A 15,848-nucleotide genomic window follows, 5' to 3' on the forward strand; every position below is an offset into this window, starting at 1 on the left:
GGAAACTTCTGCATACAGCGTGCTGGGTCTTTTTTTTTTACAAAGGATTTTGTGAGTCTGGTTTTTAAAAAAAGCTGGAAAATGGCTGTCAGAACATTGCCAATCTTGCAGGCAGTGAGGCATCAACATTTCTTCATGGGAAAGGTACTTTCATTACAGTTGGGAGGATACTGACTCTGGGGATAACTTTCTCAACCATCACAGTAATCTTCAAGGTGTGAGCTCTAAACAAACCCTTTAAATCTTTGTGCAGCCACATAACAGTTATGTATCAGTTACCACTTCAGTTTCATTTACATAAAGTGAAGATGTCCCACATGTCAGATGAGGATTAGCTGACATGAAGCATGTAACACACTTGTTTTTTCCTTCCACATAGTTTGTACTTAAATTGTCAGCACACACCTCCTCTAATTCTGAATTTTTTTGTGATATGTAATATACAGTTTTCCATGGTTTATCACATAGTCAAACAATCAACATAATGCCTCGCTTTCATCATTTTAATGTTTAGCAAACATACATATGCACTCAATACTTTAATGCCTGGGTTTGGGAAAACACAACAGAAAGACTCTTCTGGAGCCTATTTGACAAGTTTATGAAGCATGTTTTCTTACCAGCTCACTGAATTCATTATTGCCTAGGTCAAGTCTTTCCAGCTGGGCCAGTTTGTGCATTGATCTGTAACAGATGGAGAAAAGTACCATTATGAGGTAGCACTTGACATATTGCTTTAAAGACAATCTACCCACAATGACAGATTTTTTTCTGACTGTACCACACAGGAAATACCATGATATTCCTCAGCAAGAGGTGAACCACAGATGCATAGAGAAGCATGTGAATAGCCACCTGGATACAGTTATAGAAGACCATGGTCCAAAGCACTGGGTCTCAAATGCAATGTGTGATGGGAGTCCAGGGCCAGCTGTTTCATACACTGGGAATCCCATTAAATATCTATATCAGGAGGCTTAGGGTAGATCCACTACCATATTTTTAACTATCACTGCAGCGATTTATTAATCACAAGTGGCTGAAGTCAATCCTAGTAAAGGGAATCCTGTTTCTGCCTTTGCCTGAGCGCATCACCAGCTCTGTCCTTTCTCTCCATTCTGGGAGCTTCTGCTACAGATAGACTATCTTCACTGATCCCTAAATATACTGAGTTGGCGCTGCAGTAGTCCTGAACTATTATAAGACCCTTGACAAAGAATTTGCTTCATAGGCATTCTAGAACACTCTTAGTATAGCAAACATTTCTCAAATCATTACTAAGTAAGCATACAGTATAATACAAGAAAATGATTTTTTGAAAAGATTTTTATCCTTTCCCACTTAGTATACTTTCCTTAAAACCCATCTACACAGAGGCTATTGAAAGTTTAGAAACAAAAATCTTAGACATCTCAAAGTGGATATAGGAACTATTAAATTTTTATGACTATTAAGTGAAAATATAATCTAGACTCAAATAGTGTATGCCTTTTATAGTCACAATTTTGGGGATATTATTATGTACCAGTTTGAGGTACAGTAATGTACAAAGCTGATAATAATTCCTTTACCAAAAGACTTTATATTCAGTTGGAGGGGAATTACAACAAGCAAAACAATTAAGTAAAATACAGTACTATGTAGGTTAAAAGTACTACAGTGAAACTTAGCAGAGGCAGTGGACAAGAAGGAGACTTCTCAGAGGGATTTTATGTTCAATAAGGTGATCAAATTCTACTTTACCAAGATGAGATTCCTCAAGAACTTAAGCATGTTGCCATGATTGATTGATAAATAAAATGCTGATTGGCCAGTAGATAGGCAGGAAGGATAGTGTAGGCAGGACAAGGAGAGAGGAGAATTCTGGGAAGTGGAAGGCCGAGGCAGGGACATGATGCCACCATGGGGAGCAGGATGTAAAGTACTGGCAAGCCATGAGCCACATGGCAAGGTATAGATTTATATAAATGGGTTAATTTAAGATGTAAAAAGAACTATCAAGAAGCCTGAGCCATTAAGTCATACAGTTTATAAACAATATGTGTCTATGTGTTTGCTTGGGTCTGAGGGCCACAGGAGCCAGGCAGGAATAGGATAACTTTAGTTTTATAAGTATTTTGATCCTCTATTATCTCCCAAGTCATCAAGGTATACGGGACTGATCACATTACAAACAACCCACAATCTTAAGGGAATAGCTCTGACTCAACTGGATAAATTCCATAGAAAATGTATTTGTATGTTGCTAGATACACAGAGTGGCACTCCTTCAGCCTTGAGGGTTTGATTAGAAAAATAAGGCTTAACTGAGGTTTAGATTGGAGTAGCTGATCTGGCTATTTGAAGGTTGGGGGACATAGCCAGGAATGAAATGTCAAAAAGATAGTTCACAAAAAATAAGAAATACAGTCACAAAGTCTAGCCACTGAGTCTGGGGTTTATTCTAAATGCAACATAAGCTTTTAATACTTCTGTAGGAAGGAGATACTGGGTTTTTATTTCAGATGCTAACTCTGGAATCATGAGATATTGTAGGAAGCAAGGAAAGGCAGTAACAGCAATGAAGCCACATAACTGAGTATCCTGGGATCCATGACTGGGGCCAGAAACAGGACCTGGTGATTTGGATACCATAATGACACAGATGATGTGCTCTAGGGAGAAATATGGCCTTATGAATCGCCAGATGTATGAGGAGGAGATAAAAGATGGTTCCTTGCTTGGACAGCATTGTGGTAACAGTGATGGAACAATTCTAAGGATGGGATAGGTTGAAAAAATTCACCTTAAATATTATATTGAGTTTGGCATGAGACATTTGTGTTATGGAAAAATGTGTGTGTGTGTGTGTGTGTGTGTGTGTGTGTGTGTGTGACATGTGCATGCATGTATAATTGGAATAAAAGGTCTTGAATGGAGATTAATATTTAAGAAATAAAATGATACATTTCTTATCTATCCTATGTGAAGATGTCATTTTAAATTTGTGCCATTCTACTTGTTTTCTAAGACTCTTGGAATTTGACACAAATTTTCATTGTCATATTCTTCCTGTCTACCTCCCGATTTTAAAATGTGTTTCATGATAACCAAAAGTTCCTATGTCCCAGAGGTGGTTGTGAGGTTCTTTTTCAGGTCATGCATTTCTTGTCTCACTACATCTTCAGCAATGAATCAATGCTTCTGGAAAGGGAATGAGGTAACTGAGTCCAATAGAGAGATAATTAGAATTTTTTTCTGACCCAGAGAACATTGAGAAATGGAGGAGTCTTTCTCATTTCACTTTTAGATCATAGGTTTGATCAGCAGTAAAGAACCTTGTGACTTGCAGTGAGGGGTCACATAGTCAATGTGGTAGGGTACATGGGATGACCACAGAAGTAGCAGTCCCTTGCCTGTGATATTGCTGCATAGTTCTAGGTAACAAGTCTTTTTTACTGAGAATGAAAGTTCTCTGAAGATCAAAGTCCCACCATAATTTTTGGCAACCTATGAACCCTTGCTTTAACTGATGTTCAAAGAGAAGACGATATAAAATGACACACTTGTTGCCAAACACTGTAAGGAAAGCCCAAGATCAAATTAATTTTATTAAATGAAGAAATAAACAGTATCTTGTCTTCAAGGGCACTCAAGAATATTAGTTACAGGTTTTGTCTCCTTTCTAGGCCAAACTGTTCTCTCTTTAATCACCTTGTGTGACAACTTCATTTCTAACATATACTAATTATCCTTTTGGGGCCTTCTAAAATTCCTCAGTTTCTTTTCCAAAACAGAATCAAGTCCAAATTCAGGGCCCTTGTACTTATAAAGATTTATTGGAATGTAACCATGTCTGTCTACTAAGGTGTCAGTACATCTGTGGAACTGAGCAGCCTGGGCAGACACCTTGAGAACTGCAGAGCCTGAAACATTGTCTGTATGAAGTCTTCTGTCTACATGGTCTGTATAGAGATAACTATTAATTCTCCTTCTACTAGGGTAGTTTAAGTTCAACTTCTTTTGTGGGAAGAATAGGAGCCTTTATGCTGACTGTTAGTCTTGTCTAATTCTAGTTGTGAGCTATCACATTTGAAGTGTTTAGTTCAGACTTACTCCAAGCACTCCTCACCACACACCTATCAAGTCTCTCACAGTCCCTCTGATTACTTTATAGTTTGCTGTTTGGGCAGATCGGAGACTTCTCTTGGGCTTTCTGAACTATTTTCAAAAGCTCAAGTTATTTTACTGAAACACATCTCTTCAGTTTTATTGTCTCTCACTTTGCTTTTATGATACTGTTTTCATTACTAATAATGGTTTTATTCTGTCATTATATTCTTCCAGTTCTGAAATTATCTTTCCCATATGATATCTTTAAGATAACTACATTCTTATTTGTTTTGTAAAAGACATCATTCAATATTATTTTTATACTCCACATCTTTAAAAATAGTTGTGTTGTTTCATTCAATTAAGTAATAATATGCACTGCAAACTGTCAGAATATACAACTAAGTAAAATTATACAACATAACCAATAATATAGAATATATGTTATATTCAGATGTAAACAGCTATGTATATGACTGAAAACACTAAACTTTCAATTATGATTCTAGTACATTCTAGTACAGAAAAAGATATCAATTTTTGTCTTATTCTTTTTATAAACCTTTGTTTTCATTTGCTTTTATAATTTATATGTATTTATATTTGTCCATGTATATAAAAACACATATATAGTTCCTTGTTAAATTGAAATAAAGTTGGAATTTAAATAGAAATTGTGGAAAATAATTGAAGACAGTTCAGAAATAGTGAAAATGTTTATATTTTTTCTATTTAAAAGATAATAAAAATTTGTGAATTAATCTAGACGTGAAAAAGTACTTTCTTGTCAAGACAACCAGCCTGCAAATAATGACATGGAGACATTACTAATTACAGAAGCTTGGCCATTAGCTTAGGCTTATCCCACTAGCTTCTATAATTTAAATTAACCTGCTTTTATTAATCTACATTCTGCCATGTGACTTGGTTACCTCTACTCTGTACTGTGTGTCTGACCTCTTTAGTCTCTCCCCACCTTTTTTCTTCTCAGAATTCTCTCTCCCTGGAAATTCCACCTATTCTCACCTGCCTAGATATTGACCATCAGCTCTTTATTAAATCAATCACAGTGTAAACAAATATTCATCTTCACACATCACACAGTATAAACAAATATTCCACATTTCCCCATTTTGTCTACATTAAAAAGGAAATATTTTAACTCTAACACAATAAAACTATATACAATAAGAACAATTATTGGGTATTGTTTAAATAAAAAGGAAGGGTTTTAACTCTAACACAGTAAAATTATATACAGTAAGGACAATTATCAGGTAAGAATTATATTCACAATGTCCAGTCCACATGTATTTGGCAAATTTGGAGAAAGTACTGTATTATCTATCTTGTATTAGTGGGTCCAATTTTTATACCTAAACCATTTTCTATTATAACTTGTACTACCAATCTAAAAGTATCTTTTTAGATCTTAAAGCATCTTTTTAGATAAACAACTTGAGTTTTATGTTTTTCAACCTTATAAGCTTTATATCTCTTACGTATTTCTTTTATGAATTTGGTAACAAAGAAAATGGTATAACCATCTAGTCTTCAATCCCCATCAGAGACCCAAGAAGGATTAAATATTACCTCAGTAAATAGGAAGTACAGAGCAAGCATCTTCTGAAACTATAGAAATGACAGAAACAGCTGGCTACCCGGACAGTCAACCAAGGTTCTTCTGCAACATTGTGGCATCTATTTTTAGCTTACAGGTTTAGAATATCTGACAGACTTTTCTGTGAAGCAGGAGTTTTGAAGGGCATTTCCTACCTTGTCTTGGCAAAGTTCAGCAGTCACCTTCTTTTGTGTTCTGCTTGTCCAATTTGGACAGCACACTCTCAGTAGTAGAGGCAAAGGCAGTTTCCTGTACAGTGGCTAAATTTGCCACAAATTAAAGCAAATTTAATGTGGAAGTTTTTCAGTGCCCATCATCTTTTCTGAAGTAGGTTGATGCTGGCAAGAGCAGACATATCTCACTGTCATGAAAAGCCCTATGTTATTAAAACATCTTAAAGACCATATTCTATAGGTCTCTGAAGTGTTTGAAGACCATGTATCTATCTAAAATATATCTGTTTGACCTTGAAAACATACCTACATGAGTACAAGTTTGATTGTTATAGATAACTAACTACTAATCTGTATTTCTTAATTGTCATAAGTAGTGTATAATAATAACTTTCAAGGACTAGAAATTTATATTGCATTGTTAAATGAACTGATTGGGTATAATAACTTAAATAAGAGTAGAAATATATATATATATATATATATATATATATATATATATATATATAGTGTAACAAAAATAACCTTTGTATCAATATACAAAAATTCATATCAATGTAAATATTTAGGACTAGTAGTTGCTTTTTTAGCTTAAAGTAGATTCAATAATCTACCATTTTATCATTTCATGCTCATATTCCCCTTTTTCTTTTTAGGAAAAGTTTCTTTAATTCTACCTCTCTTGGTTAGTTTTTTCCCTTACCATGACCAGTAACAATTTATAAGCCCCCCCCCCCCAAACAATGAGAAACTAACATAATCTACCAAATGACCAAAAACCCACCCACCCCACTTCTTGAAAATGTGGGCATCATGTTCTCTAGACCACTTCCTGTTGCTTGGGGACAATGACATCTTTAGGAACCCTGAGAAAATTGGGATAATGGTCAAGTCCTGTGAGAGCTATCTATATTATTTTTTGTTTAGTCTTTGTGTGATAGGAAAGTTTAGAGCTTATTTAAAGTACTGGTTGGAGTAGTGTGTGAGGCTGGACACTCTTAACTAGCAACTTTGAAGTTGTTCTGAATGTAGAATTTTGAGGAAACTGCCACAGACGCATTCTGAGAGGCCAGATCACCTGGGCTGCTTGTTTTTATTGGTGTCTGGTCCTCCCCTCCCTGAAAGCACAGAAACTTTCAAAAGTAACATATATATCTTCATTATCACAAGTATAGAATGTGTGGTGTGCATGAGTCAGGTAAGATGTTTCTTTTTTGTTCTATGTTTGAATAGGTGTAAGTTATCTACTGACTTTATAAGTCTATTAGGACTGTATAATCAAACCTCTATCCATGCCATATGAAAGGAAGGCATGTAATTATAAGTCATGAGGACTCTGTAGCCAACAAGATTTATCACATCTCATCCAGTCTCAGACCTGTTCCCATGTTGAGGGATCAGCATACATGTCACCTGTCTTGTAGTTTTTCTTTTGTTTCTTTATGTCTGTAGTCAAGATTTTCAGGAGATCTACCATGATCAAATCCAGTTTCCTTTAATTTTGAAGACATCCATAACTTTTTGTTTCCTATGGAAATAGAAGTAAAACCATGCCCCTTTATGCAACATATTTTCTGACTTCCATTCTGAATGTAAAACATTCTTAAAATATATAGGTTGGTTTAATATAGCAGTTTCCATAATCCAATGTCACCTAGCAGCTATGCTTTTTGTTTATTAGAATTTAAAAATTTTAGAGTTGGGGATTTAGCTCAGTGGTAGAGCACTTGCCTAGCAAGCATAAGGCCCTGGGTTCGATCCTCAGCTCAAAAAAAAAAATTAAAGTCAACAAACACTGTACAGGATCCAGACACCCTGTGTATTTCTCATCTTTATGTGGCTTATTCTTTTTATGTTAGTTTAGTCTCTATTGAAAGACTTTATTATTTTTAAATGTTTTTTAATGACTGTCTATACCCATTTTCTTTCCTTTTTCTAGCACTAAAGCACATTTTAAAACATATTGTGCCTGTTTAGAGGGTTTTTTGGTCTAGACCTGATTTTTTGAGTATTTGCAGCCTTCTCTGGCCATAAGGGCTAAACCTTAAATGTCTAGGCTACAGCCTCACAGCTCTAGCTTCTGGCTTTGCCCTGCTTGGTAACCTGAAAGCCTAGCCTCATGCTGGCAGTGCAGGCACCATCCATGTTTATAGCCTCAGCTCTGGAAAGTTGCTGAGTCTGAGACACAGCAGGCATTTTTACCTAGCACACTGGCTGCTCCAGTGCTCTGCTGCACAACAGAACCTTCTAAAGGAGTCATGTCTCTATACATCACAAATAGTACTCAAGAGATGGTCACTAGAAAGCCACATCTGACTACATGTTTGGAACTCCTCCTCCTCCTCCTTCTCCTCCTCCTCCTTCTCCTCCTCCTCCTTGCTTTTTCAGGCACTATGTGGATTTATGTGTTGGACACTGGGCACCAAATGCAAAAGTACTTTCTTTTTGGGACCGTCAGCCCGCAAATAATGACAGGGAGACATTAATTATGAAAGACTGGTCATTAACTTAGGCTTATCTCACCAGCTCTTATAACTTAACATTTTATTGATTTACCTTCTGCCACATGGCTTAGTTACTTCTACTCTGCACTACATGTCTGACCTCTTCAGTTTCTCCCACCTCTATTCTTCCCAGAGTTCTCTCTGTCCCCAGAAATCCTGCCTATTTTCTCCTGCCTAGCTATTAGCCATTCATCTCTTTATTAAACCAATCACATAATGTAAACAAATATTCCACAACATAAGGGTTTCCACTTAAAGAAATGTTCAATATCCTTAGTCATCAGGGAAATACAAAGCAAAACCTCTTTGAATTTCATCTTACACCAGTAAAAATGGCTAAGAGGTAAAAAAAGAGCTCACTCTTGTGAAGATGCAGAGAAAAAACACTCATCCATTGTTTGTGGGAGTACAAACTTGTACAGTCACTCTGGAAATCAATGTGGTAGTTTCTTAGGAAGCAGAGAATAGATCTACCACAACATCCAGTTATACCACTTTTGGGAACTTCTTTCTCAACTGTGTTCATCACTGCTCTATTTGTAATAGTCAGAAATTTGAAACAGTCTGGATGTCAATCAGCAGAAGAATGAATAATAAAAATGTGGTGTTTATACAATGGAATACTACTCAATTGTTAAAAAGTGAAATCATCAAATTTGCAGGTAAATAGATGGTGCTAGAAAAATATCATCTTTAATAAGGTAACTCAGACTCAAAAGACAGGTATGTTATTTATTCTCTTATAAGTGGATGTTAGCTTTTAAGTTTTCAATAGGCATGCTGAGTAACCATAGAGATTAAGCATAGATTAAGGAATTAGGGAAAAGGAAGAAACTCCTTAAGTAGAAACAGAATATATAGTCATGGAGAGATTGGGGTCACTGGAATGGGAGGATTAAATGGCAAAGGGAAGAGGGGGAAAGGAGAGGATATGGGTATGGGGACAGCTAATACTAAGGGCCATCCAAGGAGTAATACATAAGCTTCCTATAGTAGAAGACAAATATTATACATATGATTTTATATGTGGATGGTAGTTACTAATTCTTTGATAAAGATCTATAATCTCTATAATCATAGAGGTTAGTTATAGAGTAACATGTGTATGTATCTCCCAAAGAAGGAAAAATGGAATAGATAGTTATGAAGAGATAGGGTAGTGTTACTGGAACAGGATGATTAAACAGGGAGTAAGAGGATGGAAGAGGCAGTAAGGGAGAAAATATGGGAGTGACAACTAACACTCAGGGCAATTTCAGGGGTCAAATAGAAACCTACTACTAAAGAAGCTTCCTAAAATATATGCATATATCAAAGAAATATAAATGGAGACACCATATAATGGCAGAGACAAAAAGATACTTTCCAATTAAGGGAAACTTCCAGTGCTAGGAATAGAATACATCTTATTGAATTGTTGGCCAAAGGCACTCCATGGAAACCCCCAAACAACTCAGGCTATTGTCAAGGTTATTGGTTATTCTCCACAAAGTAATGGAAGTCCCTATTGCTGAAAATAATACATATATACTTAATTGAACAGGGAGATTTAAAGCTGGTGCCTAACCAGGGTCTTCACCCCTACTGACTAGTGTTCACAATACTGAAAAACACTCTGCACACTACCAAAGGAGAAGGCAAATAAACACCAACACAGCCTCAAACCCTGCAATCTTCAATGTTAAACTGGCTGCATGATACACAAGATCAATAGTGGCACAAACATAGGAACAAACAACCACTATTTGACAGGATTTAAGACCCACTCCATGAGATGGAAACCATCTGGATAAATCCTGATACGGCTCTGATGGCCAAGAAATTAAATAAGCTGTGGGTCTATGGAGAAAACAAATACAATTGTTTGAAATATAACAATAAAAATGACTCCTAATAACATTTTGTTATACTTATAGGTCAGTGTCTTGCTCAGTCATCATCAGAAAAGGTTACTCTTGCAGTATATGGGAACAAATACAGAGATCTACATCTGGACAATGTACAAAGAATGAGAGAGGACATGGACAGAAGCCTTCATCCCTAACTCAGAATCTGTCTCCAACTGATAAACATTCCCAAAGGAAAAGTCAGTTTTTCCCAAGGGAGTCGAGTCTCACTTAAGGGCATTCCCCATGTCCAACAGTAGCTGTTCTAACACAAAATGAATTCAGTGGTATTTTTGGAGATGTTTTGTATCATAATACTTTATTTGGGCATTAAAAAAATCTTACTTGATTTTTGCTTATCTGTTATGGCCTCTGATTTTGTGTTTTTGTGGGTTATGTATATATGGGTGTGTGGGTGTGTCTCTGCATATGGATGTATATGTTTCTAGTGCTTTCTCTTTATTTTTTCTCTTCTCAGTTTGTCTGTTTGCTTTGTTTTATTCTGCCTTAAAAATGGCCTGTTTGTTTTCTATGGAGAGAGTAAAAAAGAAGGCACAAAGTTGGAAGTGTGGGGAGGAGGGAAGGTCTGCGAGGAGATGACAGAGGAAAACTGATCAGAAAAAAGTTATTTTCATTAACAAAATACAGTTTTTCTTTATTTCTCAGTTAATATTTAAATTATTTTAAATATTTACCAAAGTAAATAAGTAATAAAATCCCTTTATTTAGTACCCATAATAATGTATAGACAGTTGCTAGCTAGCGCATGTTTGTGTATTATATATGTATATATATGCGTATTATATATGTATATATGTATGTTCCATTGTATATATTGACTTTTAAAAAGTATGTTATGTATTTTCATCTTTCTCTCCTCTCCTCATTCTTTCTTTTACTCTCCTCACACCCTTTCCCCTTCATGCACTAGGTGCTAAACTGTAATCATTCTGTCAAATTGTCTCCACATTTCTCATTTAAATGAATCCATGTAGTAAGCATGACTGACATTAAAAGTGCAGGACTGATGGTATTTCTATGATAGTCCACTGTGAACTTTCATTCATCTGTTCCAATTGCTTCCTTTTTGGCAGACACCACGTTGGGCAGTGGAGTTGCCATAGTTTCTAAGATGCAGGGTTTCTCAAACTTAGCATTACTGGTGCTTTGGGATGGCTTCTTCTCTGACAAAGGGACTATCAAGAGTGATGTGGGAGTTTTAGCACACCCTACACAGCCTCTTCTCTAAAGGGCTCATTTTCTAAATGAGAATGACCTTTAAATGAGTAACTGCTTCCCAGGGTAATAACTGAGAGGAAAAGAATGCGTATAAATTGCCACAGGAGGTTGGAAGAACTAAAGATTCAGTAATTAGGAATAATGTTAGGAAGCAGTGACATTTCCATTGGGGCTTGAAGAGTTTGTTGCATGAATCATATATATTTGCACATCTGAAAGGAAACAATGAAAACCTTGAAAGAGTACATCTAGAGCATAGATAGAACTCCATTCTTCTGAGTTTGTATCTTGAATAAGAGTGCATATAATATGGACATGTCTCTTCAAAGGAGGTGAACGATTTTGGTCCAAGGTGAAGAAATTCTTGTGGGAATTTTTGCTGAGTCCACATCTTGTTGCCATAGATATAAAAGGAGTCTGGGGGTTTTTCTCAGTTGCTCACAACTTGCATCAGAAGCCTTCCCTCACCATGCATCAGTCGCATGACACCAATAGCTGTCATAAGCCAGTATCTCCAGACATGACCAGATGGCCACCTGCTTTCCCTGTTACTGGGAAAGAGAGAAGCTGATCTCCACTGTCTACTTTGCACTTCAGTCTTCTCAGCTCCACAGTGAGAAGGCAGACACACTCCTCTATGTCACAGGCTCATTGCAGTGATTAAAAGAGTTGCACATACTTGCAAACACTCCATAGGAGTTAGTTCAATTTAAAGGTTTGTAAGTAAATATTTCCTGAAGTTTTCTTCAGGACTCAAAGACATTGTGGAAGTTTTTAAAAGATTTTGGATGGTCAGTATGTTTTGGCAAAGTTTGTTGGGGGAAGAAAGGATATTTTAATTAATTAATTAAATTAATTAATTAATTAAAAAACAGGGTGTGGTGGTATTGTGTTCCCTGAAATATTGTGTGTTCCCCGAAATAAACTTATTTGGGGTCAGAGAACAGGCCAGCCACAATATTAAACATGAGGATAGGCAGTGATAGCACATGCCTTTAATCCCAGCACTTGGGAGGCAGAGCCAGGCAGATCTCTGAGAGTTCAAGGCCACATTGGAAACAGCCAGGCATGGTGACTCATACCTTTAATCTCAGAAAGAGAGCTTTTAATCCCAGGGAGTGATGGTAGAGAACAGAAAGATATATAAGGCGTGAAAACTAAGATAAAATATATACAAGAGCTCATGGTGACTCTCCACTAGATGGGAAGAGGCTATTTCTTGTTTACTTGGTATGGAGCATTTTTCTCTGCTTCACATTTGTTAGACTAAGAATACACTTTGCTGGAGGTTCTGGTAGTTCACGGTTTAACTCAAACAAAATTCCACTTCAGTCAAAACTCAGAGGCATACAGGCTTCATGAAAGCATGGGCCAACTGTGGATATTGAAACTTTATTAGTGCAGTTCCACTTCTCATGTCTCACTGACTTGTCTAACTCTACCTCAGAGCCCAGTGCTCACTGCAGGTTCTTGCCCATGTGATTGTGTTGAATATTACTCACTGGCTTGGCTTCTGTGATGCCCTCAAGAGGTGGCCTGGTTTTTCCCTCTGGCATTGTGCACAGCAACCCAACTAAAGGAAAGCACTCTGTCTTAGGAGAGAAGACTAGGTGATACATCAGCACTGCACAGAAAAATGAGTGATGGAGCTGGCTCAGATGGCCTTCTCCCAAGATTCTGAACCTGACTTCTTTTGTTTACCTTGGCCATTGTTTACATGTCCAATGCTTAATTTTAATGAAAAAATGTGTTTTGTAGCTCACTATAGTCTATTCCAGGGGTCAGCAAACATTTTCTGTAAAGGGCTAGATAGGCAATGCTACAGGCTCTGTGGCCCATGTGGTCTCTGTCTCAGTCTCTCTAATCCACTATTGTAGAGAAAAAGCTGCCATAGATAACATGTCAGTAACCAAGAATGTCTGTATTCCAGTAAAGCTCTATCTTCTATCTATCTATCTATCTATCTATCTATCTATCTATCTATCTATCTATCTATCATCTATCTATCTATCTATCATCTATCTATCTATCTAACTATCTAATCTTCTCTAATCTACCTAACATCTATCTATCTATTCTTATTTTATGTGTATGGGTGTTTTGGCTTCATGTATGTATGTATATCACGGGCATGCCTGGTGCTCATGGAGAACAGAAGAGGGCATAGGATGATCCCTTGGGACTGGGTTTGTAGGTGGTTGTGAGATGCCATGTTGGTGTTAGGAATTGAACCTGAGTCCTCTGGAAGAGCAAGGAGTGTTTTTCACCATTCAGTGATCTCTCCAGCCCTCCAATAAAGCTTTATTTATAAAAATAAGCTTGCTAAAGTTTCCATCACTTGGTACATCAGCCTGTAAAATCTCACATCTAGATAACATTACAGGGTTGGGTCACCAGCCTAGCCCAGAAAGGCAGTGAAGATTTCAGATTCTTCACCAAGGGCTGATAAATGAAGGGCTAAGAATATGGATTCTTAGGAAGCTTTCCCTAGATAATTATATGTAAATACTTCTGAAATAGTCATTTTTTTGTTGTACATGTTATTGGTGTCTGCGACATTGGCCCTAAACACTGTCCTTTGGCTGTGCTTATTAAAGTCAAGTACATCCCACCACACTATTACTTTGTAGCACTTACCCACTTCAAACATTCCAGCTGGCCCAGGATGGAAGACAATGCAACATTTCCACGGTCTGTCACACTGACAGAATAGTGCAATCTATGATCTTCTTTTCATCTCATCCAGAGATTTTCTCTGTTCAAATGTATAATTATCTCTGAGGCATATAAAGTTGACAGGACTGCAGCATCTCCTGGATCCCAAGTGGGTCACTTGGTTACTGATTTACAGGATTCTGTGAGATTTTGGCATGGGCTTTTGCATTCCAGATTTGTGGAATATGCATACTTTCTTCAATTATTGGAAGTGGCACAAAGACAGGGAAACTCAATGTTGTTCTCTCATGCTTCCCTATCAGAATTTAGAGAAGGATTTTCATACTTCACCTGGGCTGTGCATTCAGCTGGGTAGACACACATTTTATAATTATATAGCTGCCAGTTTCATGTGATCATGTTTTACCCTTGATAATAACTTATGCATTTAAGGAACCTCATATCATACAGGATTTTGTTGTTCTTGCTATAGAACACATACTAGAATCTAGAAAATTCCAGTAATTAACAGTCTTTGAAAATGCAACTACTGGGCCAATGAGATAGCTTAGTGGGTAAGATGCTTGTATGTAAGCCTTGAAGCCTACGTTCAATACCTGCATACCAGATAGTAGGAGAGAATCATCTCCCGTGAGTTCTTTTCTGATCTCCACATGTGTGTATTCATGCATACACACAAATAAATAAAAATGTGTAATTACTAGTAGACCTCATTATGAAGACATAAAGCATAATGCCACAGACCTGGAAACAACATAAATTTAGTGTCTTATGGCAAATAAAATATAATTTCCATGTTCAAATGTCTTAAAAAATTCTCTGTTTTTCTTTGTGCACATATGCACACACACACACACACACACACACACACACACACACACACACACACGCATGCATGCACGCACATGCACGTGCACTGGTGGGTGTGGTAGTGGTAGAGGTCAAAATTAGATTTTCTCTGCTATTGGTCTCCACCTTATCTTTTGAGACAAGATATCTCAGTGGACCTGGCACCAGCTGATTTGCTGGACTTCCTGGTCAGATAGCCTTGGGGTCCTGCTGTTTCTGCCCACCTTCATACTATGGTTGCAGGTGCTGATGACAATGATTGGCTTCTTAGTTTAGGTACTGGAGGTCTGAACTAGGTCCTCATGCTTGAGTGGTCGGCATTCTAATCACTGAGCCATCTTCCCAATACCCAAATTCCATTTATTATATAGATCTTGAACCAGTGACAGTTATGACTTTCATGTACTTCAAATCATCCCAGAGTTCTCTAGGACCAAAAGTAGTATAACTGTCTTCTGTTACCTTACAGAAGGAGGAGATATAGCAAATTGAATATTCACTTTTATCTTTTTCAAAGAATATTGGGAAGATTTTTTTTTTTTGAGACAGGGTTTCTCTGTGTAGCTTTGCGCCTTTCCTGGAACTCACTCTGTAGACCCGGCTGGCCTCGAACTCACAAAGATCCGCCTGCCTCTGCCACCCGAGTGCTAGGATTAAAGGTGTGTACCACCAATGCCTGGCGCTATGTGTGTGTGTATATATATATTAACCAGTCTGGCAGTGCTTATTCATCGAGATGTTCCTCTTTGTGAATTTAAAATAACAAACATTTAAAATACATAATTTCCATTAAGTTGTCTCCAATTTT

General features: G+C 37.0%; 1 protein-coding gene across 12 annotated transcripts in view; it reads right to left on the reverse strand.

The window, feature by feature from the left end:
* Lrrc7 (leucine rich repeat containing 7) overlaps positions 1-15,848 on the reverse strand; it is a 357,320-nt gene that overhangs the window by 147,582 nt on the left and 193,890 nt on the right. For all 12 annotated transcript variants that reach the window (XM_036190947.1, XM_036190946.1, XM_036190949.1 and 9 more), the window contains one exon: positions 621-684. In XM_036190947.1, coding sequence (XP_036046840.1) covers positions 621-684 — 64 coding nt within the window. The remainder of the gene's footprint in view (positions 1-620; positions 685-15,848) is intronic.

The sequence above is a fragment of the Onychomys torridus genome, chromosome 6, assembly GCF_903995425.1.
Source record: "Onychomys torridus chromosome 6, mOncTor1.1, whole genome shotgun sequence".
NCBI lineage: Eukaryota > Metazoa > Chordata > Mammalia > Rodentia > Cricetidae > Onychomys > Onychomys torridus.